This window comes from Peromyscus eremicus, chromosome 3, assembly GCF_949786415.1.
Source record: "Peromyscus eremicus chromosome 3, PerEre_H2_v1, whole genome shotgun sequence".
NCBI lineage: Eukaryota > Metazoa > Chordata > Mammalia > Rodentia > Cricetidae > Peromyscus > Peromyscus eremicus.
In genome coordinates, this window is record NC_081418.1 from 118,256,400 (window position 1) to 118,283,558 (window position 27,159).

The 27,159-nt window shown below is 40.1% G+C and overlaps 1 protein-coding gene across 6 annotated transcripts in view; it reads left to right on the plus strand.

Moving 5' to 3' along the window:
- Nucleotides 1-27,159, plus strand: part of LOC131906031 (contactin-4) — a 350,158-nt gene that overhangs the window by 309,024 nt on the left and 13,975 nt on the right. Inside the window, exons 10-15 of one of the 6 annotated variants that reach the window (XM_059256813.1) lie at nucleotides 10,434-10,609; nucleotides 15,756-15,876; nucleotides 20,322-20,480; nucleotides 23,036-23,185; nucleotides 24,640-24,710; nucleotides 25,774-26,008. In XM_059256813.1, the coding sequence (XP_059112796.1) occupies nucleotides 10,434-10,609; nucleotides 15,756-15,876; nucleotides 20,322-20,480; nucleotides 23,036-23,185; nucleotides 24,640-24,710; nucleotides 25,774-26,008 (912 nt within the window). Of the gene's footprint in view, nucleotides 1-10,433; nucleotides 10,610-15,755; nucleotides 15,877-20,321; nucleotides 20,481-23,035; nucleotides 23,186-23,995; nucleotides 24,022-24,639; nucleotides 24,711-25,773; nucleotides 26,009-27,159 lie in introns of those variants that run through there. The other 5 variants (XM_059256814.1, XM_059256817.1, XM_059256819.1 and 2 more) reach the window with 5 other exon arrangements.

The window sequence follows — 27,159 nt, forward strand, 5'->3', positions numbered from 1 at the left end:
ATAGACCATAAGTTCTCTGCTCAGAGGTTATTTGTAAACTGCTTTACAAAGGAGTCTCCATTTTCTACTCAGTCTGACTGGGATATTTTCTTTTATGTTATTTATCACATTGCTCAAAGAACCAAGGCACCCATTAAATGCCTGGACTCGGGAGAGTGTTCATACACTGCTGTCCTCTTCTGCAGGGTTAAAGAGACCTGGAGAGCCGGGCGGTGGTGGCGCACGCCTTTAATCCCAGCACTTGGGAGGCAGAGCCAGGCGGATCTCTGTGAGTTCGAGGCCAGCTTGGGCTACCAAGTGAGTTCCAGGAAAGGCGCAAAGCTACACAGAGAAACCCTGTCTCAAAAAAACAAAAAAAAAAAAAAAAAAAAAAAAAAGAGACCTGGAGAACAGTGTTGTGCCCTGCAATGCTTGGCATGCAAATGAGGGCAGTTCTGATCAGGCAGCATTCCTTTCATGCTGGTTTTAGGGCAGCTTCTCTGTGTTCTTAGTATGGCCACCTTATTTTTGCCATTCTTGTGGTTTGCCAGGAATGGAGCCACTGTTGGAGTGGAGTTGAGAGGTCATCATTCAAAGGGAGACTTTAATTGGCAACTATGTGCTGAATAAGTGTGATTTAGATTTGCAGGCTGGCCCTGCTTGGATACAATAGGGTGCCTGCTGCCAAAGAGGCAGCTGCTGATCCTATGCCCTTTTGGGGGTGGTGGTAGTGGTAACTCTTTCCAATTCAGGATTCCATTTCAAAAATTCCTTATTTCCTTTTCTTTCTTCTGTTTTGAACATGTCTTTGTTCTCCAAAGTTTGAAGGCAGGCATGGAATTTGTACCTGTAGTTAGCAATAATAAAACAATGTGAAAATGAAAGCATGCATGAATTTCTCAAGGACTCTCCCATATCCCACCCGTCCTATGTTCCTATTCAATTCTTAGAGTTCTCTAAGTAACTCTAGAATAAAAGTACAAATTGGATGTGTGTGTGTGTGTGTGTGTGTGTGTGTGTGTGTGTTTTAAAATGAAGAATCTAAAACAGTGGCCAAGTAGTGGCACCGTTCAGTAATCCTAACACTCAGGAGGCTAAGACAAAAGAGCAGTTCCAAGGCAGCCCAGGCTGCATAGCAAGACACTATTTCAGAAAAGGAAGGAAGGAAGGAAGGAAGGAAGGAAGGAAGGAAGGAAGGAAGGAAGGAAGGAAGGAAGGAAGGAAAGAGGGAGGGAAGGAGGAAGGAAGGAAAGAAAGGTCAACTTGAAAGTAATGACCCAACAGAGTATAATAATCAGAAAATAAATTCAGTTTTCTTTAAAGATGAATTAGTATCAAAAAGCTAAATATATTTTTAAAGCAATGCCTTGCTTCTGACAGTAAGTATTTTATTTCTGTATTAACTCTGATTTTCTTCATTGTGTGATGTGTAGAAATCCATTGTTTAAATTTTAGTGTAATGGTTAATTCTGTTTATTCTTTATTGTAAGTAATGGTAAACTTCAGTTTTTAAACAGCATCTGCTCACCATTTAGAGTTAACTATCCTTTAAATTTTAGTATTTGTGGCATATTTTATTTTATTTTTTTCTTCTCGTGTGAATGTGTGTGTTGTGTGATGCATGCATGCATGTATGCATGTTCTCATGTGCATGGGTATACATGTCTGTGCAAGCACATGTGTGCTGAGGCTCGAGGCTGATAGTGGGAATTTCCTTCTATTGTTCTCTACCTTACCATCTCAGGCAGGGTCTCTCAGTTGAACCCAGAGCTTGCTGATATTGCTAGCCTTGCTAGCCAATTTTGCTTCAAGGATCGTTGTCTCTGCCTGTGTGTTGCAATTAGTGGGGCTGCCCACCCACCTGACATTGTGTCGGTGCTGGGGATCCAATAGCCGGTCCTCATGCTTGTGGGGCAAGCACATGAGCAGTTGAGCCATCTCTCTAACCCCTAGGGATGAGTTTTGAACATTTCCTATGTTAAATAAAATTCAGACTAAGCAGCCTTCCCTTCTTTCCCTTTTTCCTAGAACAAAGGAAATATCAGAGTAGCTGACTGTGAAGGATGATGAGATGGTTGGAGAGCTCTATTGACTGATGGGTCTGTGGGCCCAGAATCTAAGACATGAAATGGCCATGGATAGGCACAAAGTGGTGCAGAGGAGGTAGCCAGGGAGGTTGGGGGATTAATAATAAGCACAATAGCACAAAAAGAAACTCAAGACAACAAAGAAGTGTAGCTAGAGTTTTCCTGCCTGGCCCACAGTCAGGACAAATCTCTCTCACCTGCCAGTCCCACAGCCATTCAGACCCAACCAAGTAAACACAGAGACTTATATTGCTTACAAACTGTATGGCCGTGGCAGGCTTCTTGCTAACTGTTCTTATAGCTTAAATTAATCCATTTCTATAAATCTATACCTTGCCACGTGGCTCGTGGCTTACTGGCATCTTCACATGCTGTTCCTCATCGTGGTGGCTGGCAGTGTCTCTCTGACTCAGCCTTCCACTTCGCAGCTTTATTCTCCTCCTTGTCCCACCTACACTTCCTGCCTAGCCAATGGCCAATCAGTGTTTTATTTATTGACTAATTAGCAACGCATTTGCCATACAGAACATCCCACAGCAAAGAAGCATTTGCAGAATAAGACATATGATGTATGTGTGTGCTTGCTTACTCATGTGTGTGTGTGTGTGTGTGTGTGTGTGTGTGTGTGTGTGTGTATAAGATGACATCAGTAACAATGAGCACATTGAGTGTCCCTATATGGGTTTCTCAAAAAAACACCGAGGTTCTGGAAAGTGACTGATTCTAGGGATATAAGAAAGGGAAAATGTAAGATAAGCCTAGGGCTGAGGAGATGGCTCACTGGGCAAGCACTTTCTGTGAAAGCATGAGGACATGATGTCAATCTCCAGTACACATGTGAGAGAGAAATGCTAGGTATGGCTACATGTGTATGTGTCTGTAACCCAGCACAGACTCGCTGAAAAATAGTAAGCTTTAACAGCCCCACCCCCTCTCTCCCTCTCCCTTTCAATCTTTCCCTGTGTGTGTGTGTGTGTGTGTGTGTGTGTGTGTGTGTGTGTCTCCCCTCCCCCCTTTTCCCTCATACAAGAGAGTTCTAGAACATCTTTTGGGACCAGAATGTAAGGAAATGCTGAATGATAAAATGTCAACAGGACAGAGACCCCCAGCTTCAAAAGATTCTCATTGTCCCAAAACGGGGAAGTTAAAGCATCAAAATAATGACAGTGGTATCTTATAAACTGTTGGATAAAATAAGTCGTGAGTTGTTGTCAATATTTTTAAGTAAATAAACATATTACACACCGGGTGGTGGTGGTGGTGGTGGCGGCGGCAGCGGCGGCGGCGGCGCACGCCTTTGCAGAGGCAGGTGGATCTCTGTGAGTTCAAGGCCATCCTGGGCTACAGAGTGAGTTCCAGGACAGGCTCCAAAGCTACACAGAGAAACCCTGTCTCAAAAAAAAAAAAAAACAACAACAACAAAAAAAAAAAATTACAGAGAAAAGAACATTTTCTTCTAGAGTAGAATGTCACTTGGTAAATGTTCTTAGGATGGTGGCCACAAAGGATCATTTAGAAATAGTTGATTCAAGCAGGAATTTTCTGTATAAACTCAGAACACCTTCCTACAAACTATTAAGCCAGGAAAACACCATTGAGAGGTGGTTGCTGCCAGAAGGAGGAAACTGGTAAATATAAGATGCAACAGAGCTTATCCAGCCTGGCTGGACATCAGTGCCACTTTGTATCCATTTGTGGTGGTTCTTTTATTCATTTGAATACCTCTCCAAATGGAGATGCATGGTCTCCTCAGGAAACCCATTTTCCTGTTAGAAAGATCCAATGATTAGACAGTCCTCTATGAGGGGGTAAAATTGTCCTGTTGCTCTTTCCTTTCTACTGTGGGAAAACACAAAATAAGTGATCAAGCTTCTGCCTATAAACCCTTCATGGGTTTGAAAGCTCCCGTCACATCTCCTAATTTCTCTTTCTTGTACTGAACATCCTCAGTGATTTTTGCTGTTTAAATGTACTAGATTCTTCAGTAGCACGTGTGTCCTAATCTGTCAGTGACTCCAACGGACACTACTGGTAAACTGTGCCCTGACTAATGTAAAATACAGCTGGATTATTGCATCCTTAAACTGGAATAGCATGGGTGATGAGTGCAGCATAAGATTGCATTAGCTTTCTTTGGCAGTTGCATGGATACCTCACATACTGAAATATTCATCTTGTTTTTGGGCACTGCCAATCCTGTAGAATGTACTGAGGTTGCTAATTTTTAAAAGTACAGCCTTTTGCCATTATCCCTCTTAAATTTCATCCTAGATTTAAAAAAAAAAGAAAGAAAGAAAAGAAAAGAAAACATGGCCCAGCTTGAGTCACTGAGAATCTTGATTTTCATCTGATATTTAAGACATCCCTTTTTTATATATCTTACAAAGAATTGATAGATTGCCTTATCCAGCATTGATTTTATTTTTATTGAAAAGTAGGGGCCAACTGCACAGTGTTGAAGATGACCCACAAGCATGTGACCTCTAGGATTATTATCATCATCCATCAGCAGCCTTTACTGTGGTATTTACCTATTGTTAAAAAGCAGTTCTTTGTCCATGCTCCCTTACATCATTAAAAGCAAACTAACTATTAGCTCTTTGGCATGTTCCAAGACTTTGAAGAGTCCCATTCTTTTAAATGAATAGATATAACATATCTATTATTTTTAAATGAATAGATATATCTATTATTTTTAAATGAATAGATATAAACACACACACACATACACACATACACACACACACTTCCTTAATAGGCACCAAGTGAATATCTTAGCACTGTGATTGAAATGAAAAAAAAATTACAAAGCAAAGTGAGACATGATATGCAGAAAACAACATCAAAACTAGAATCATTGGACTTAGGGAGATGGTTCAGCAGGTAAATTGTTTGCCATACAAACAGGAGGCTCTAAATTCTAATCCCAAAACACACATAAAGCTGCAGGTGGTGTGCCTATAATTACAGAACTTCCACCATGTGATAGGATGTGGAGATAGAAGGACCCCAGAGGCTCACAGGCACCAGCTAGGCAAGTGTGCACAGACTAACAACATAGACCTGCCTCAAACAAGGTAGAAAGCAAGGACTGACACCAAGTTGTCTTTTTACCTCGGTGTGTGCACAGAGGTGTGTGCATGCCTGTACTCACACACAGACACAAAACTATTTTTTAAATAGAATTATTGTCCCATGAGCCCAAAGTGCAATTTTAATTAGTGTATATTCACTTTAAAATGATTCATTTTATTATGGCATTTTTATACATGTATATCGTTGGTAATATTCAATCCCCATTACCTGCTCATGTCCTTCCTGTCCTTCTCTGTGCTTCTCTTCCTTTCCCATCATGTCATATATATATATATATATATATATATATATATATATATATATAGAGAGAGAGAGAGAGAGAGAGAGAGGGAGAGAGAGGGTCTCTCTATAGCCCTGGATATCCTAGAACTCACTATGTAGACCAAACTATCCTTGTACTCATAGAGATCTGCCTGCTTCTGCCTCCTGAGTGCTGAGATTAAAGGATTGCACCACCATGCCCAGCCTTTTATATTATTATTATTATTATTATTATTATTATTATTATTATTAAATCTAGAATCCATACACAAGAGAAAACATGTGGATAACTGTCTTTATGAGACTGGCTTATGTGACTTAACATGATTGTTTCTGGTTCCATCCATTTCCCTTGAAATAATGTAATTTTGTTCTGTTTTTATGGCCAATCAAAATTCCATACCACATTTTCTTTATTCTTTACCCATTCATCTACTGATGGACATCTAGGCTGATTTCATAATCTGGCTGTTATGGAGAGTACTTATTTCATAAATATAGTTGTGTGGTATCTCTGTCATATGACCAAAGCCACTTATTTCTACAGATAATTCTAATTCAGAATGTCTTTTCAAGCATCATCAAGTCAAGATATCAAATGGCTTGGATATATATTATCATGTTCACATCCATTTGCTAATCTGATTATCTAAATGTCTAATGATTAACTTTTCCAAGTGCTAGAACAAATCACTTGGTTTATCTAGAAATAAGTAATTTCTATAAACTCTTAGTAGCTTAAGCAGTTATAAATAAATGTCAGTCAACATCAGTGATCCAGTGTCCTGGTCTGTCACTCTCCAGGTTGGAAACAGGAAACTGCCACAGAATGGTTGTTCCTGGATGTTGTTGGTCCTACTTACTGTTGTCACTTAATTACAACCAGATTCAAACAGCATCTTGAGTTCAATTGCCTCTGAGAGTCCTGTGCACAAAACAATAGTGTGAATGACTTGTCAAAACACAAGTCATAAATACAGGTTCTTCGTGATCTTGATGAATTAAAACCAAAGGAAGGGAGACAGTTTGTTATGCAAGAAGCCATCTGTTTATTTGTGTACAGCAGTTGTATTCAAATTTAAGGAAATTAACCAAAAGCATCAGAATTCCTAACACAGTAACTAGAGTGCTGAAGAAGTAAACACTGATAACACCAGGGACCTAATGAGGTTTTCAAGCTCTTTAGTTTAATCTGCTATAGACCCTGGGAGACCTCTCTGGTGTGTGGACACGCATGACTTACTTTGCATTGATTGTTGCTGCTTCAGAGCTCAGAGCATGGATTGACAACAAGCACAAAATAAATGAATTAGCTGTTGTCAGTACTACAACTGGGCCAGCATGATCCTTTATGTAAGACACCCAACTGATCCTTGGTTAACAGGCATGAGAGTTTCATTAACAAAAAAAAAAATCTGTCCCAGATCCCTAAATGTGCTGGGGATGTGACTCAGTGCTATAGAGTATGCAAAGCCATGGGTTCAACTTTCAACACAAAAAGAGAGAAGTTACACAAAGAAAAAAAAATACAATTTGAAATGCCTGTAGACTTTGGGGTTTGTGCAGACTCCTTGCTGATAACCCAAACTTCAGTTTAATTACTTGAGCCTGGACCTTTGATTCTACAATCACGTTTAGTGTGTAGACTTGCCACTAGAGGCAGCATTTTAGGGATCGCTACCATTTACCTCTTTGTAGTAGTAAGTTCATTACTTTCACAGTATAATTTGTATTCTGTAGCAGAAACTCTTAGAATCTTTTCTGCACTTAAATATCTTCAGTAGTCTACATGTAATAAAGAGTAAAATTTGCTGTCTTATGCCATTAGCCTTGTAATCTGAAAGACTTATGATGATGTTAGGGTCCTGGAGAAGTCCCACAAAAGACTACCATCCACATATTCAATCAGCAAGAAAATTTATTTTCTCAAGAAAGATTCTAGTATACTGGGGCCAACCATCCCACACAAAGGCAAAATGGCGATGACCCTGAGAAGACTCACAGGCTTCTTTTAAGCACAGCCAAAGGGAGGTCCTACAGCAGTTAGGTCATTTTATCTGCAATTGGCTTAAGCAAATGGCAATCATATTAGTACGTTCTTATTGGTCAGGGCTAGTTAGGGGTTGGCTAAGGCTACACTTTTTCCATTTGGGGGCAGGCCTGGACAAGTCCCAGGCTTTGTCCTTATTTGGTTATCACCTTGCTTGCTGACTGTGGCTCAGGCCTGGCCTGGCCTGGTACTCCATGTACCAGGCCTCCTCACCTTTGCTGTTGGGGGTGTTGAAGATTGAATGTCCTTTGATTCACTTGGATTTGAGTTTTGTTCAAGGGGATAGATATGGATCTATTTCCATTCTTCTACATGCTAGCATCCTGTTATGACAGCACTATTTGTTGAAGATGCTTTCTTTTTTTCCATTGTATAATTTTCCTACCAGAGAGATTTTAACCCAAGCAATTCTTTTAATAAATGTTTATACATCTCACAGGCTGAAACACAGTCCTATAAATATGGAAGATATTTAATTTTTGTTCTCTTTGTTGTTGATGATAGTAGTAACTTTGAATTCATCTTGATTGCAATTATTTACTTTGATTTACTTTATGGACATTTGAGGAGTGTGACTGAACAAGATTTCATTCATGAGGCATGTATATAGACATACTGTGTTGAATCATATTACTTGTTACCATTGTACTCTCTGACATCATTTATGAAACCCTGTAGTACTGTAAAGAACCACATAGTGGCTGGGAGTTGACAAACCTTCTCTGCTAAGCAAGCCCGTTACAACCCAATTAAAACAAAAATGCAAAGGAGTAACAGTGAAAACTAATACTCTTTTAAAAATATTTATTTCAGTTATGTATGCATGTTTGTGTGGATGTGGGAAGAGGCAACAGATACCCCTGGATCTAGAGTTACAGGTGGTTGTAGACAGGCTGGCAACGATGCTCAGAACAATCAGGTACTCTGGAAGAGTACATGCTCCTAAGCACTGAGCCATCTCTCCAGCCCAAAAAGTAATATTATTTATTTTGAAGAAGCAATATACAGATTTCATCTTCTTCATGGTATTCATTACCTTTATGATTATATCTGTAATAAAATTCCTTAAAAAGTCTACTAGTTTCAATGTGGCAATCTATAAATTGACACATTATGCAGATTATAAAGTAGCTTGATAAAGATATAAGCTAATCTATACTAAGTTGGATGGAATGAGGTGCTTTATCTGCACCACATGTAAGAAATAAATCAATGGAAAGGAAAAAAAGAATAGCCTCAATTCTACTTAGAACCATCTCAGAACTTCATTGGTTTGAAAGGTTGGCACCCCAAACCCTGAGGCTCGGTATCAAAGCAGACAGGAAAACCTTGTACAGGGCCTGAAAATCAGTTTTTGCTGTAGACAGTAGGGAGTGGGGTGGACCTGGTGAAGCCAGGCCCAGAAACTGCTGGGGTTTTATTTTGTTGTTGTTTGTTTGTTTGTTTGTTTGTTTTTTAAATAAACTTCAGGATGGGACATAAAGACAAATTACCTATTTTTTTTTGTGATCTTGCTCCAGAGTTTGTGATGGGTGTTATCTACTTTCTGAATTCCCTGGATTTCTTAAAGCCCTGGCCCTGATTTTAGGCCCTGGTTTGGGGTTAGGGGTGTTTCCTTTATCGTGTTTACAAGTGATGTAAAACAAAACAACTGAAAAATGATAAGCCTGAAGATGGAGGGAAATTCCACCTACATGAAAACAACAGTTTCACTGCTTCTCAGCCTTCTGCTAAGGGCAAGGGAAAACAAACATTTTATGTGGATGTGGTTTGATTTTACTTTGTGTGGAAATTTTTTGCTTTGTTTAATTATCCTGTCTTTGACTATTACTCTCAATTTGCTATACTAAAACACTAATTACTTTTACAACAACCACACAAACAAACAAAACCTGAAAAGTCAAACAAACTTCGAATTACATGGATTTTCCTGCTTGTATGGGCATAAACTGATGGCATGAGTGCTCCATGGTATGGTTAAATGGAAGGTTTTTAATTGCAGGTATGCGAGAAAGAGAACAGCCAGCGGCATCTGGAATTGTCCAGAGCAGAGAGAAAATACTAAACTAAATAAAGCAACAGACTGGCCCTGGCCATGAGAGAACCAGGAATGTGTATGCGAGGGGGGCGGGTACTGAGAGACAAGGACAAAGAACTTTTGAACAAAAGAGAGGGAACATAGCAGAAATAGCAGGGTTATAAGGAGAAAGAGTCACTGATGAGAGGGAAGCCCATGAGCTGGGGAAATCTGGGGTAGGGGAGGAGGTGAGAAGGACTAGGATGTTAGCATGAACTCTGGAATGTGTAACAGGTATTTGTGATACTGAGGGAGCATGTGCTTTGGTATGCTAACAGGCACCACAGATAGTCATTTGTCCCTCTGCCAATGATAAAGGAAATGACTCCTTTGGTAGAAGGATCTGGATTCACAAGATCCTGAGAGATGCCGTCTTTTGCCTAACCTCCGGAAGAGTTTCCTTGAGACCTAACAGTATATAGATACGAACAGAGATAGAGCTTTTAGTGAGACCAGAGAGATGTGCAAACCTTTAAAAAATAGCGTCTCTCAGAGTAGCTGCCAGCCAGTGGGCCTTTGTGTGCTTGTCTCCAGAGATATCGCCGCCTGGCTCCTGGGCCAAATCCTATAAAAGTACACATAGCGTGCAGCTTCATCTATTTTTATTGAAAATAACCCTGTGTCTCAATCTGGGCTTCTCAGGTGACTGAAGCTGGTTGCTCTCAGCTTAAGAAAGATCACCAAACCAGCTACTTCCCTTCTGCTCCATGTTCTACACTACATTTCCACATAAACTGTATCAAGGTTGTTGCTGTTTGTTTTGGGTGAGGGCTAGGGGGAGTTTGGAGGTTCTGGAGGTTGAATTCGGGCCTTTACATATGTATACAAGAAACATTATACTACTAAGCTGCAACCATAGCCCTTGTTTTCTTTCAAATTCCAGACCCAACCAAGGTGATGGTTCCCCCTTCCAGCATGGATGTTACCGTTGGAGAAAGTATTGTTCTTCCATGCCAGGTGACACATGATCACTCCCTGGACATTGTGTTTACTTGGTCATTTAACGGACGCTTGATAGACTTCGACAAAGATGGAGACCACTTTGAAAGAGTTGGAGGGGTAAGTATCAATGTCATACTATCCATGGGAAACAGGACAACAAAAGTTCCGCACACTGACCCAAATTAATATGTTTGCATTAACTTAGAAACAAATGTAAAGTTGTTGTTGAAGCATCTTATTTCACAGAACTCTGGGTTAATTCCTGCTCCTTTCTGCCTCACTTATGAGGAAGCGATGTCATAGATAGCATGCATATCCAAGCTGATGTCAGGTTAACTATTTACTGCTGTGTGTGAAGAAGGGAACAGAGGTTCATAGGAGATATATGAAGGGCCTTTTCCCTACATCTACATCTACATCTACATCTACATCTACATCTACATCTACATCTACATCTACATCTACATCAGTTTTGAATTTCCCAGCCCAAGCTCTACTTCCATATCATATAATATGCCCCCAAATGGTTAATAAAGTATTTTAAATATAGTTTCTTTATATGCCTTCAGGTTGCTATTGTATTCCTCCGGGCTCTTATGGGAGACTCATCATCACAAAGTTGGCACTTGTTCTCTTGATTCTGCAAATACACTGAGGTGATTTATCATCTCCATGGAGTCTGAATCCAAATGCTTCAATTTTTGAAATGCCTTACTCTTCAGTATAATATATATTAAAATTGAATACGTGCCAAGAGAAGCTTAAATCTAGAAACAATTTGTGTCTATCACAAACTTTTTCAGCAATTGTTTTTCAGCATTATACAGCTCTACATTTCCTTTGGTAAGGAATACTCACTCTGATGACCACTTCCTGGGAAGGTCTAATCAGAAAGCACCAGAGTATAAAACTAGGGCTATGATTTGAAAAGCCCTTCCCTCCCTCAACTGCCACAGAAATATGATTTTCTGATTTGCCCATCTCATCTCATGTCTGTCCCTTTAGGTGGAGTATACATGCCCTGAAGCTAACAACTCCTTACATGAGATATATTAGGAATATATTTCCCACCTAACTGTTGTAATAATTCTATCCATTACATGCATGCTTAGTTTGTTGGAGTTTGAGTTGCAGAGCACTAAAAGGGATTTGAATGACTATTCTCTCAATTCTCCCAAGGACGATATCACTTTGGATACACAGGAGAAAAGTTAATTCATTACACCAATGCCTCTGTTTGTTAGGAATTTTTTCTTGGAATATTGGTTGAATAAGACTGGATGGCATTGCCATGGTTAACCATTCTGGATTTTTTTCATGTAGCCCAGCTTAGTGAGAATAATTCTACTTACTGAAGTGTTGGTGATATCAAATTTTTGTTTGTTTGTTTTTTTGTTTTTCAAGACAGGGTTTCTCTGTGTAGTTTTGGTGCCTGTCCTGGATCTTGCTCTGTAGACCAGGTTAGCCTTGAGCTTACAGACATCTGCCTGGCTCTGCCTCCTGAGTGCTGGCATTAAAGAAGTGTGCCACCCCCACCTGGCGATATCAAATTCTTTTCAGTCTAAAAATATACTTAGCCCTATACCTACCACAAAAGTAATATTTTTAAAACTCTAAAGGCTGTGTACTCTGAAAGAAGGGTGATATTAACTGTAATACCAGGGCCGTATACATAGAGAAAACCCTTCATCAACTAAATTGAATAGTTGCTTTTCACATTAAAACCAACTTTGTAGGCAAAGTCAATATGAAAAGTATGATCTTAGAGAATTTCAAAAGCAGTAGCTATTTAGAATGGATTGGTGATTGATGACTGAAAAATATTCCTGGCTAATCAGACCTAGTAGCCACTATGCGCCATTTCAGCTGAAATACAGAGGGAGACATCTTAATGGAACAGAGGACCAAGGAATGCTTAGCATCAACGGAAGTGCTCTCATTCAGCTGTTTGTAGTGGCACACACCGGTAATCCCAGCATTCAGGAAACAGAAGCAAAGGGAGCTGAGTTTGAGATAGCCTTTGGCTATGTAGTGAGGTGTAGGCCATCCTGATTTCAATAGTAAGACCTTGTCTCACACACACACACACACACACACACACACAAAAAAAAAAAAAAAAAACCAGAAATTAAAAACCAAAAATTGCTTTCATTTGCTTTTCATATGAGAAACGCCTCTCTCCTCCGCACAACTAGTACTGTCAGCAGGACCAGCTCTCCACTATTACTACAAAGAGAGGGAAGTAGGTTAGCCCCCATGTCACCCATGTTGATAATGTCAGGATTTCACATTTGAGGAAAGCATGTGCGGTTCTGAACTCAGACCCACTTGAGTTTATGCTTCCCGAGTCAGCATAAGAAACAACAGTGGGCAGGTTCAGCTTATTCGGTGTATTTGGAAAGTTGTTTTGTTCTTCTCTCATGTCCTCCAGTGCCTTTTCAGAAAGAGAACAGAGCCCACAGTTGGAGTAGGGGCTAAATATACTGGAACTCTTTTGTTCTGTTTGGTAGGAACATAAATGTAGACCACAGTAGCAGTTTAATCTGGGTATTTCTAAGGGAAAGAACAGCCTCACTCTGTGAGACTCTTACTTCATTCCTTACTTTAAAGGTTTTTTCAGTTTGATTTTAAAGCTATAAATCTCACTAAAATTTAAGAATAGCTAAGATATACTCTTAGTCACATCTACAAAATTGTGAAAGTAGGTTGCTATGTGCTGAAGTAAGTTTCTTTGACACTCATCCCCTGGCGAATAAAATGAATCACTAAGACAAGGTAAATATTTCCTTAAGGCCAATATAGCTTCTACCTTAAAATCAACATGGCTTCCATTTTAAAGTAAATATGTCATCCACCTTAAAATCAATACAATTTACCAACCCTCTGCACACATTTCCATCATGAGGCTTAGTTCTTATTTACATCTCTATTTAAAGGCCCAACATGTGAACTATTTTAGGTTCATAATGCTGGTTCCTATTACTTGCAAGGTACCTAATCATTTATCAACCATCTTATTATATATTAGCTCTCCAATCCTCGCAGAAACCCTATGAAATAGGTTAGTGATTATCATCCCATTTTTTAATACTAAGATGTGATCAGTGTACAGTGGTATTGGATGAGAACACAAGTGTTATAAATAAAAGAACTTTCAGATAAAAACAAAATCTCAGCTCTTCTTGAATTAGATTTAAGGCCTTTGACATGATTGTTTCACAAAGAAAATTGATCACAGCCATCAGTAAGAGGAGTTTAAATTTACTCTATGCTTCATAGTCTGTGAAGGGATTTCACACTAGTACCCAGGTTCATCTGACTCTCACAACATGACACAGTAGGGAAGTCATCGCTCTTTGAAAGGTCAGTAAACGGAGAGGCAGACAGATTAAGAGACTTAGATGAAACCACACAGCAGAGATGGGCCCCAAACAACTAGGTCCCCAAACTGCAGCTCTGCCTTCAAGACATACTCCTGTCTTTCTTCTTCTAATCCTACCAGCAACAATTGGCCCTCAGGGTTTTTTCTTTGCCCTCGGTAAATATGAGTGTGACCTATTTTACTAAAACAGAAGAAGAAACTGAGAACTTCATGCTTTCTCTCTTCCTTTTTTTGTTTTGTTTTTGTTTTTTTTTCGGGGGGGGGGAGTTGTTGTTGTTTGAGACAAGGTTTTTCTATGTAGCCTTAGCTGCCCTGGAATCCACTATGTAGCCCAGGATGCCTTACACTCACAGATATCTCTCTGCCTGCCTCTGCCTCCCGAGTCCTGGGATAAAAGGTGTATGCCACCACTACCTGGCTAACATGCTGCTTTCAAATAGGGATTAAGTTCTTCCCTGGGGAGTAGTATATAATTATTATCACAAACAAGGATGGGGGCTGGGAGGTGGCTCAGTGGTAAATACTAGTCTGCTGATCACAGAACCTAAATTCAATCTCCCAGAACTCATATAAAACCAAGGCATGGTGGAATATGCTTCGAAACCCAATGCCAAGGAGACAGAGATAGGCAGAATCCCTAGATTGGTTTGCCAACCAGTCTTATCTACTTGGCAAGTTTTAGGCCAATAAGAGACCTTGTATCAAATGACAATGTAGACAATACCTAAGGAATGACACCCGAGGCTGTATTCTTCTCTACATGCACCCACCACATACATGCACCAGCATGCACACAGACATGTATACACATGTGTACATATATGCATATGTATGCATACACACAGAAAATAACAGGAATTGGAACTGTCTTTTGCTACATATATAGCTTATAGAAAGTTGCCTAGCCTCTTTATGTTAGAGTTTTCTCATCTGTCAATAAGCTAACAAGAGTCCCTGCCTCATAGAACACATGGGAATTGAGTGTGTTAACATAACTAAAGAACTTGGAAAATTCTGGATGTATGCAAAGTCCTACTACATGTCATTCATTATCAGTGCTCTTTGGAGGAATAGCAACTTCAAAGTCTGTGTCAACTTCCTGTTTTGTAGTTTGGATTCAGAAAGAAGGGAGCATTTCTAGTCACCACAAAGTGGTGACTTCTTTATTCTCCAAGCTTCTCAATATCCAGGCAGTAAAACTAAACTTCAAGGTGGAGCAGTCTAGTGGAGAGATCACTTTGTATTTATGAAAAGTCATTTTCTGGTGAACAGTGTAGAAATGGTTTTGGGGCACATAGGCATCCATACTAGGATGTAATTAGTCCCATTCATCTGCTAATCAAACATGCATTTGGCATTTAGAAAACAAATTAGCACTATTCCACACTAGATGATTCAAGATTTCCTTAGAGAGTCTGGCCTTCATAATCCTTTAATTCAAACCTGAGAGCAATCAAAATGCTGGCTGCAAGACAGGGTTCTGCAGAAAAATGCAGATGCCTCTAAACGTAGATTTGCCTCGCCTTTCCAAATATAGAATTTCCAAGTCTCAGAATGCAAGCACAGGCAATAGGCTCAGAGCATGCTGAAGGGAACACATAAGGCTCAATCAAAAACCACGTTGTGTAACTTTGAGTGATGCCAGCAGGGATAGCCAACTGATCCAGACACCTGAGCTCCCGTGGAAGATAAGCTCTCTGAAAACATTGGTGCTCTTATCTCTCAGGCTGGCTCACATAGTTTTAATAGCCATGGCTTGCATCACTAAGGTTTTCATCAGCCGGTGTAAAATAAATCCATTAGTCATAGTGTCCTTCATGTGATAATGATATTTAGGGCTCATTAAAAAGTAATTGTAGTCACTTTCCTCTACTTTATCAGCAGGATTCAGCTGGTGATTTGATGATCCGAAACATCCAACTGAAGCATGCTGGGAAATATGTCTGCATGGTCCAAACAAGTGTGGACAAACTCTCTGTTGCTGCTGACCTGATTGTAAGAGGTATTGGGCTTTTGTTTTTGTTTATGTATTGCTTGCTTTTTGCCCTTTCAATATTTCTATGGTATGTACTCTGCCACAGCAACATAAAACCTCAGTGGTTTTGAATTATGTTTTTTTTTTTTAAAAAAAGAAAGGCATAAGCTAACCATTATGCACAGTGGTTAACAGTCAATAATTTTCCGAACACGTATTTTTTCATAAAAGATGGATAACCAGAAAGTGCTCTGAATAGATTCAGTTCTCTTACTGAAAAGAAATCCTAGTGAATATCCCAATTATGACTACTGGGTTGACAGAATGCTCTATAATAACTTCAGATTACCAAAAAAACATTAGTTAAAAAAGTGATTCAACTAACTGTTCTGTGTTTCATCTGACTGAATCACATTAATCTTTTAGGCTAGTGGTATAACAGGGCTTAAGTAAATTCATTTTTCCCAAAAGTACTAGGGTTTTGTTTATCACTCTGGAGGCCAGGGGATCTGGGAGAATGGAGCCGATAAATGAGGCAGACTAGTCTCATGCAATTGCCAACTTTATTCAGAGCATCAGACAACATATACTCTTAGTGTTAAGAAAGGCCACCTAAGTAAAGGCTTCATAAATTCAAGCTGTATACAATCACAAGGACACTCCGCACATGGCAAAATTATGTTTTTCCATAGAGGCATGTAAACATTTAATTGAATAACAGCAGCAAGCAATAATGAGTAATCGGAATAATGAGTAAACTCCCTTCTACCTGCCAAATCTGGAAGGAGCAGGAAAACACATTCCAAGAACAATTTTGTGTTTTGAAGAAACTGAGGTCACAAGACTCTCGTCTTGTTTTATTGGAGTTTTCTCAAAAAGCACTCAGAACTCTCACACAACTCCATTCCTAGACTGTGTTCTGACAAGGCTGCCCTGATTTTAAAATATGGCTTGATAAGGAAACCCTTGCTTGAAATGTAGTAAATAGGAGGGCACTTCATACAGAATACAGACTGTTAGTACTAACTGTAGAATGAAGTTTCTCAGTTCCACCCAGGCAGCAGCAACTTTTATAAAATAATCACTCAGAGGATTAATATTAATTACAAACTGTTTGGTCTATGGCTCAGGCATATTGTTAGCTAGCTATTACATCTTAAATTAACCAATTTCTATTCATCTATATATTGCCATGTGGCCATGGAATTACCAGTCTGCTGGTATCTTGTTCCTTGGATGGCTGAATGACATCTGTCCTGACTCCACCCTTCTTCCTCCTGTCTCTCTGCTTGGATTTCCCACCTGGCTCTTACCCTGTGTTGCCATAGGCCAAAAGAGCTTCTTTATTACCCAATGATAGCAACATGTATTCATAGCACACAGAAAGACGATTACAGCAACTGACAGGAACTAAGTTAAACCTTTCAGCTATGGCTACCCTGAATGAGTCCACAAGCTGAAGAAAATGCCAGGCTTCAAATCAATTTATAAAAGAAATGTAGGGTTTTTAAGATTTTTCATTTTTAAAGAGAGAAGGTGGCATAGTGCAGTCTGACTTCAAACTCACAATCTTCTTGCCTCGGCTGCTCAAGTGCTAGGATTACAGATGTGTGTGCCACCACACCCAACCAACAGCAAAAAGAAAAAGGGGGTTGTCATTTTATTTCATGTGAATGGGTATTTTATCTACATCTATCTATGTGCCATGTGTGTACAGTACTCATAGAGACCAGAAGAGGGTGGTAGATTCCCAGGGTCTGGAGTAACAGATGGTTGTAGGCCACAATATGGATTCTGGGAATTGAACATGAGAGTCTTGAAGAAGAGCAGCCAGTGTTCTTAACTACTGAGCCATCTTTAGCCCATCAAAAGAAAGAAAAAAATGAAAATGAAAAGCTTTGGGAACCTGTGTACCCAACAGGAGTTTTTTAAAGTCGTAAACCTGCAGTCAGGCTGAAGGTGTAACTCCGTGGTACAACATTTGCCCAGCATACATTGAAGCCTTGCACTCCACACCCAACTCTGCCAAACAAAGAAGCAAACAAATTATAGCCAACCTGGAGCATCAAAATAATCTCATGCCCCCAAACTCATTAATCAGAATTCCTAAATGTTGGGAATGGGAATTTTTGCCCAGCCACCTGAGCCTAAAATACAAACTTTGGATCACAATTGGAGTCAGGGTGAGTCTGTGTGCACAGGAAATGAGATTATTTTGAGAACCAATAGAAAGTATTGCTGTATGCCCCAGGCAGATGTGAGGGGAAAATTCATAGGAATTAGCAACTTAATTGTCAAGAAAGGTTAAAGAAAAATTGAATTCCCATTATGACTGCTTTAGTTACCTGCTAATTGCCTAAAAAGAACTTGAGCCATGCTATAGATAGAGACTATATAAAAAATAAATAAAAATTATATCTTTAACTTAGGTAGATCTGCCCATAGGGTAACTTACAGAAATGTGTTTATTTCCATTTTAAAAACACACCAGAGCTGATCTGATCTCCCCTTAGGGACAAAAGAATTCTGTGGCTGGTAATTTATCCTCTATTTAATTAGGATAATGTTCAGATCAGCAGTTTAAAAACCAATAAATTAGACTAATAAATATTTAAATCAGTAGAACTTGAAGTTCTTAAATGATATTGTATACTTCATTTCACAGAAAATAGCATTGGCTACCAAGAGGAATTTGCAAACGCAGTCTAAAAGAAACTCTAGCCTAATCAGTTAATAAGGCCAATACATTAATATGACATTTAAAGCCACAATCTCTCATTTTCTCTCCTCTTGCTCTGGCCTTGCATTTTTTATGCACATTGTGGTGGGGAGACGGAAATTTTGCTGCCTTGTAGAGGATTTCCCATGTGGAACAAGTGGGGGTTTGTGTGTTGACTCTGGAACCTGGAATGCCCTGATGCCTGTTTTACTTGGTCTGCAGCCATCTCACGGCCACTAGCAAGGCCTCCCTTCCCTGAGCAAAACGCAGACACCAGCATCTAAATAGCTGTCCTTGCCCTGTGACGAAAACATGTTACAGTTTGCTCAGTGGGCATTTTTGTTGTTGATTTGAAAGCAGGGTCCAGTTTTGCTAAAACAAAGTCAACACTCCCCAAGAGCAGAGCCATGCTCTGGTGGGGATAGGTGACAGGAAGCTAGAGAGTGACAGGTCCATGCCACCCCTGCTTTTTCTTCCTACACGGTGGCCACAAAGGGGCTCAGATGCTTCCTGTTGATTCGATTCTTTGAGCTGTTGAAAGGGAACACTTTTCTATAAAGGCTCTGGAACAATATCAATAAAGAAAAAGGGGGAAATATGAGGAGGAGAAAGCCGGTCAGACACAAAGGAGCATACGTTGTCTTCTGGACTTTACCTGGTTATTAGGAGTAAAAGACCAAAGGTTACCTTAGCTCTGTCTAGGTGACATTAGACTGCCATGCTGAAATGTCACCATGGAAAATTAATCATTTCCAGCATACACATTTGCAGACATTTCATTCGGGAGTGGGGGAAAGAAGATAAATTTAGCCTCACCTGTGAGTCTATAAAAGTGATTTTTAAAGAAGCAAAGAGAGTGCAGGGTGTTGTATAAAGGTGAAGGAGTGAGATTTCAGAGCAAAAATCTTACTTTGAGAATTTCCATGAACTTTGCACCACTCCATGAGAGGTCTCCTTTTTATCTTGTCCCTGTGGCACAGCCCAGGAGTCATTTGAGAACATATTTGATTGCTAAACTAGGGATCAGAAAAACCCTCTAGGGAATCTCCCCTTGTCTGTCTGACAAGTATGGGGGCGGTCACTGTGTCCTCTCTCCATCACCTGTTATTTCAATATGATCACTTTTTGTTTAAACTACATTTTTAAAAATGCATTTAACTGTTTGGCCAGATCTTCTAATACTGGCAACTGGCAAGTTCTGGGTCTTTGCTCTGTTGATGTTTCATCTCCCAATTACTTTCCATCCCTCTCCGTAGGATCTCCAGACCTTCATCTAAATATGATTTCTTCCCTTTTCAATGGTTTAAGTACATGGGAGTAGAGAAACTCTAACCATCAGGGGGTTAAGTAGAAAAACATAGGTATGACTCATAAAAACTGCTCCAGAGGGACCATTAGACCAGCCCTGTTTTGGAATTACTCCAAAGAAGAGGAAGGTCCTGTGACTCTTGAGAACTGACCATTTTCACAATAGTCCCTTTGCATGAAGGCACAGGCAGCTGCTAGATGCAGTTAGGATGGTGGATGGTGCCACAGCATTCTCTCCCAACAGCACAACATTCCATTATAACACTTTGGTTACCTGTTTGTGGTTTTCCTCTATATTCTGTGAACCCCTGCAAGAAGTGATGGAATGGATATGTAGGGAGTTAAATAAATAGTTGAATGGTTCAGTATCCCATTCAAGTGAGTAGATTGTGTACTTGGACATTTGATTATGCAGTCCCATTCTGAATGCTTTGCTCTCTCCCAGGGCCTCCAGGTCCCCCTGAAGCTGTGACCATAGATGAAATCACAGACACCACTGCTCAGCTTTCTTGGAGACCTGGGCCTGACAATCACAGCCCCATCACCATGTACGTCATCCAAGCTCGGACTCCGTTCTCCGTGGGCTGGCAAGCCGTCAGCACAGGTACCACACTGCATGCTGAGCGCTCTTGTCTATCAGAGGCTGCTAGAATAAAGTGTGAATGAAATATGGAAGAAGCCAGGAAACAACTAGGTCAACACAGCTACAAATGATACATTATGTCTGTGTCTCCCAGACATGAGCCAGCTCTACTATAATTTCTTTGATGTTTTCCTCCACACTAACTTACATTAGTGTTACTGAACCTAACATTAGTATCTATGGAATTATTGCTGTGCTGTTATGGGTATTTTTATTTTCTGAACAAGCTTGAAACTATTTATAGAAATAAGATTTATTGATCTATGTATTACCTAAAATCACCTCCAAACCACTATGCCTAAAATCACCTCCATACCATTATTGGAAAACACAAGCCTACAATCACAGTCTTTGCAAGGTTCATGTATGGCTGTCAAGAATATAATATTTAAGTGCTATGCTGAGTGTTTTATCTGGCTGCCTCTACCTGTACATGTATTAATTTGGAGGCATGAAAGTATTTTAATCTGTTTCACAAACTCTAGTCTGTGCTTTCTTTCTTTTTTTTTCAGCTTCTGTGCTAGGCTCTTTGTTGTTGTGACAAATACTTGAGAGTAACAGTTTAAGAGGGATCGGGATTTATTTTGGTCCATGGTTTTAAAGGTTTTGGTCAAAGGTTGGCTGGCTTCAATGCTTGGGGCTCGAAGCGAGGCAGAATACCTTGGTGGTGGGACCACAGTATGTCAGAGCTAGAAACCTCATGATGTCTGAGAAACAGAGACAGGAAGGGGCCAAGGTCAGCATGCTCTTCAAAGGAATACCACCAGTGACACACCACCTCCAGCTAGACCCACCTCCTAAGGCTTTGTCCCTTACCAAACTAGGACCAGTATCCTAGGACCAAGCTTTTGTCATGTGACCCTTGGGGGGTGATTTCAAGTTCAAACCATAACACTGTTTTTACTATCAGTAGCAATTCACCATTATTATAATGAAGTAATTCTCACACTATGTTTCATTTGAATTCACTCAAATCAGGCACCAGTTGCTGAGAACTTAAGACACAAAGTCTTCAAAGGTCAAAGCTGTTTCACTGTATTATTCTCACTTCACATATTTTCTATATTAACTATATAATGCCAGGCCCATCTATAATTCTTACAGCAATTCTAACAGTAAAATAAAATTATTTTATTCATGCTAAAAGTTTGTTACTGTTGCTCTTTAACAGAAGAGGAAATGAAGTTCTACAGAGATCTGGTGATTATCAAGGTGTAAGACAATGATTCATTTTCTTATCTTTCTTCCTAAAACACCTCTTTGAATCCACAGACAGACAGTGTTTACAGACAGAAAACCACTTCTGAGGTGTGATAAACTAAAGGAATGAGGTGAGAAGGTGTGATGTGATCAAAATACATTGTAGGAAATTCTCAAAGCATTAACACAAATATTATATTGTAAATATTGGATTAACAACAACATAATTATATAACTTACATAAAGTTGGGCCTAACACTTATTTCTGCTTCAAGACATCAAGACAACACAGCCATCCCTTGGAACAAAAGGAGTATGTATCTTGCTTGCAAGAACATCCTGTTTGTCTAATTTCTTCCTCAAATGTCATCTCAGTGAAAAAAATGAAATATTGACAAGAGTTGGGACTGGTAAAAGGATTAAAACATAAGAGAAGTGACAATAAAATTTTACAAAAAGGAAATAGAGCATTAATATGAATGAGTGAAAAATGATTAAAAAAAATATTGCTACTACTGATAGTAACAACAATGTTGTGGTTTGAACTTGAAATCATCCCCCAAGGATTACATAATAAAAGCTTGGTCCTAGGATACTGGTGTATGGTATTTGCTCTACCCATGAACTTGGGCTATCGGGCTGAAGGAATCAGTGCTTCCTGCCCTTGTATGTGACCTCTTATAAGTTTCTTTCTGCTCCCTTATAAGAGCATTGCCTCCTTCTCCTTTGGGCCCTTTAGCCCAAGGTCATAGATGGAGCAAATATCACTACCTACTGGTCCTAGTTTGGTAAGGGACAAAGCCTTAGGAGGTGGGTCTAGCTGGAGGTGGTGTGTCACTGGTGGTATTCCTTTGAAGAGCATGCTGACCTTGGCCTTTTCCTTTCTCTGTTTCTCAGACACCATGAGGTTTCCAGCTCTGACATACTGTGGTCCCACCACCAAGGTATTCTGCCTGGCTTCGAGCCCCAAGCATTGAAGCCAGCCAACCTTTGACCAAAACCTCTAAAATCATGGACCAAAATAAATCCCGATCCCTCTTAAACTGTTACTCCCAAGTATTTGTCACAACAACAAAAGAGCCTAACACAGAAGCTGAAAAATAAGAGAAAGCACAGACTAGAATTTGTGAAATAGATGTAAAAACTGTTCATATCTCATCACCATCCCAGAAAGCTAACTACAGTGCTCTCCCTTGAAGTGGTGGTGGTTGTGGTGATGGCGATGGATGATAGATGTTCCGAGAATCATCTATACATCTTTATGGGGCTGAGTGGATTCTCTTAAACTCTCTCACCCACCTTTGGATGTCTTTCAGTTCCAGAGCTCGTTGATGGGAAGACGTTCACGGCGACTGTGGTGGGTTTGAACCCCTGGGTTGAGTACGAGTTCCGCACTGTTGCAGCTAATGTGATTGGCATCGGGGAACCCAGCCGGCCCTCTGAGAAACGGAGGACAGAAGAGGCCCGTGAGTACCACACAGGCTCTACGGCGTCTGTTCTGGCAGAAACCGGAGTTCCTTAAGGGGGAACCTTGACTCCTCCCTGTCCACTAGTGTCAGTGAGCTCTACATTTACACGCTTTTCCCTTAAAGGACCATAATGATCATGCACCAGGCCAGTAGAACTTCAGCCTTGTGAGCTTTAATCAAGTTCTCAGTCCTCTTTATTGAGTCCACTGGTATAGCAAGAAGCAGTATAGTACCTCTGCTTAATTCTTTCAAAACTAAATTTTTTCTTCTTTGGTTCATGTGCTAGAAAAAAAAAAAAGTCACAAATGGTCGGAGAACATTTGCTCAGAAATCTTTGCTAGGATTTTCTCAAGACATAAACCATTGCCACAAATGATAAATGAGAATATACTGCATATAGCTTGCAGGATGAACACAGGAAAAAAGCAATGTACACCCAGCTGGGTCAGATTATGTTCTTATAAACTGAGAGAGCCTGTTGTGTGGTCTCTCTAGAGTTCCCAGCCATAAAAATAACAATGATTTATAAAGGCTTAACAAGATCCTAAGCAGACCAACAATTTCACCTTATTCTCAGAATTGATGGAAAAAAAATATCCATCTAGGTATGTATCATTGACTTTAAGGGCATATACTGAGTTTCAAGCTGCAGTCCCCAGCTAGATATTTAAAGAGTCTGCCTGGAGTCCTTCATTTATGTGACAGCATAACTAAGTCTATGCTTTCTTTCTCCATCTCCAAAGCTATAACTCACTTCCACTCTACAGTCCTGAGAAGGAAGTGAGTCTGATTTCCCCTCTTTTACAGAGAAAACTGGGGATCAGAGAGGTTAAGCACAGTGAGCCAGGGGTCAACCTATGTGTACCACTTCCTTCAACACCCAGCTCAAAGCTCACCTTCTGAGAAGTCATTAGCCCAGCACTCCGCTGAGCAACCTGCTGCTCCAGAACACAACTGCTCTTCTCCATTCTGTCCGCGACATCACTGGGTGTTGTCCAAGTTTCTCTGTGATATTCTGCATATGTTCTCAATCTCCCACTAGATTGTAAGCTCCACGTGGGCACAGTTTGTCCTGTCTTTCCTTTGTTACCACTACATGCTTAATAAATGTCTAACCAAGCTTGAGGACAGATTCTTCAGTCCCTTCTTTCTCTGTGGAACTCTTAGGTCTTTAGTGATAGGGCTAATTGGTCAGTAGTACCTGGTAACATATATAAACTGTTGAATCAGAAACAAGTAATTAATAGCAATTTCCTTGGGACATTTTGTTTCTTCAAACCAGTAAGTAGAGTGTTCCTTTTGTGGATGTTATTTCTGATATCCAAAAGACAAAGGGACATGTGCCCCAGAATTTACTAACAGTGAGTCATCCATCCCATCTGGGCCACCTTCCTGGCCCACATTTGCCATTAGTACCTGAAATAACTCGGTTTCTTTTTTGTCTCCTACAGTCCCTGAAGTCACCCCAGCTAACGTCAGTGGTGGAGGAGGCAGCAAGTCTGAACTGGTTATAACCTGGGAGGTAAATCCATCACAGGACCAAAGGGACATGCATCTGTCTGAATGATTTTGTTATTTTCCTCCATATAACAAGAAGCCAGGAATGGTCCCCCTCTGTTTTCAAAAAATCTATTCATATCTATTAGGAAGTGAAGGTGCTTGGCCCCCCATTGTTGAAGCTAGTTTTAATTTGACTGCTCATGGGGAAAAACAATCACCAAAGAGGAGATAACACAAGTTTTAAAAAGTAAGGAAGCCTGGTTCACAGAAAATCAGTCTTTCTTTTCTTTCTGAATTGCTGCATGACCAATTGATTTCAAACATCTGCCAGTATAGATTGAGTGTCCCAGAACAATTTCCTAACAGTTGGCTTTGCTGCTGGGCTATGAGGTATTTCTTTAAACAACCTGGAGGAAGGTTAGTCACCAATTTATTAAAAATTGATTTTGAGAGAGGAGGTGGGAGCTTCAAAAGAGGGTTGAAATGTGTTCCAAAGATTTTAGACAGTGTTCCCTGAAATAAAACGCCTTTAATTCACTCAGGGCCCCAGCAGAGAAAGGAAAGAAATCTCTGCCTCCTTCCCTCCCTCCCAACTGAGCTGAGTCTTTCCTGGTGAGGCAGGATCTTGCCTGAGCAGAGATGCCCTTCTTTTATGAGCTCTTTTCTCTGTTTGGCACCGAAGGAAAATATTATCAGATGGTGCATGGTGGGCTTTTTTTTTTTTTTTTTTTTTTTAGAAAATCCACTATGCGGTAAGTTGGTCATCATTTGTAGCTGTTTCCAGAGTTGAGTTCACCTCACCAGAGCTCAACTCTCCACTATAGAAATTCATTTCATTCTTCAAGGCTGTTGTACTCTGGTACCACATGAATATCTTAGGCAGGTTAAAGGCTATCTCTGTGTTTAAAAGACTTTTGAAAATAAAACCCAAAATAGAGTGGTGAGGGAGTACCCTTTTAACACTTGAATTGATTGAGGCAAGGACTGGGGAGTAACCTTTAATATCTGAGTTGGTTAGGGGAGTACCCGTGAACACTGGAATCAAACTACTGTACTTTCTGAGTACCACCTCCCTTCCTCCCCAGACAGTCCCGGAGGAATTACAGAATGGCAGAGGCTTTGGTTATGTGGTGGCCTTCCGGCCACATGGCAAAACGATCTGGATGCTGACAGTGCTGGCTTCCGCGGATGCTTCCAGATACGTATTCAGGAACGAGAGCGTGCGCCCATTCTCTCCCTTTGAGGTTAAAGTGGGTGTCTTCAATAACAAAGGAGAAGGCCCTTTCAGTCCCACTACATTGGTGTATTCTGCTGAGGAAGGTATGGTTCATGCTGCCTTGGTATTTCTTCAACTCTCAAATGGCGTTCGTTTCAGGATGTATGATTTATTTTTTAAAGAATCATATTTCATGCTTTTCAGTAAATATGAAGGTGGAATGTTTCATTCTCTCTCATCACTGTGTTCTTAAGCCATTTGCCCTGACTCTGACTTCTTAGGAGAGGAGATCCCGAAGCAGCTTGATTGCATGCATTGCCATTCACACTGGCCTGGTGTTCAAGGGTTCTCACACATTATTACTTCTCTGGAGAGGTCCTTGCACTCAAAATGCCTCTCACACAGTCCTTGGTGTGCTTGGAGCTCACTGCTGTTGTTTTAAAGATGATAATTCAGAATTAAATCATATGGCAACATTTGAAAGTTGAGACATTGGCTTGGAGTCAGAAAAGAAACAACACATTCTTCGTTTCTGCAGAGAAATAATTCCTATAGAGGCAGCAGCCTTCAGTGGCCTCTCCCCTGCCTCTTTGCCAACTCTCACAGCTCTCCCCCTGAATACTACACACTACAGCCACATGCAAAAGACTGGAAACTATTCAGACCTAATCTTTGACCCCCTTGCATGTGCTTTAGCATTTCTTGTTCTCTGTCTAATCACATGGTAAATACCTACTCATCCTTCTGGCCTCACTTTGAACAACCAAGGTTTTCTATGGTTCCCTAGGCCTGCAATGTGGTGTAAGTTTTATTTATGCCTTCCTTCTTTGGTATCATTTATAGCCATAATATTTATAGAATTGGCATATTTCTCTATTACGATGTTCATTACAACATATTTAAAGTTTATGTTCTCATGAAGGAAAGTGTTTCCTGAGGATGGGTCATACGTTTTTCCCTGTGTATCAAGTGGCAATTTAAAAATTCTGAATTAACACATAAGCAGAGTCTTATATTGTTATGTGCAAATAGAGATCTCCATGTCCAGTATTTCCTGGAGTGTGCATCATAGAGTAGCATACAAATTGGCATTAAGTTATACCAGATGAATGCTTTAGTTTTAAAAGGAGCTGTATTATAGCATGTTGTGGGACGCTTAAGAGAATGAGGATGGTGCTCTTGTACAGCAGTCGTGGGTCCCTGGTGAACTTTTAAAAATATCAAATACCTAATGTACTGATTTGAGCTGCATTTT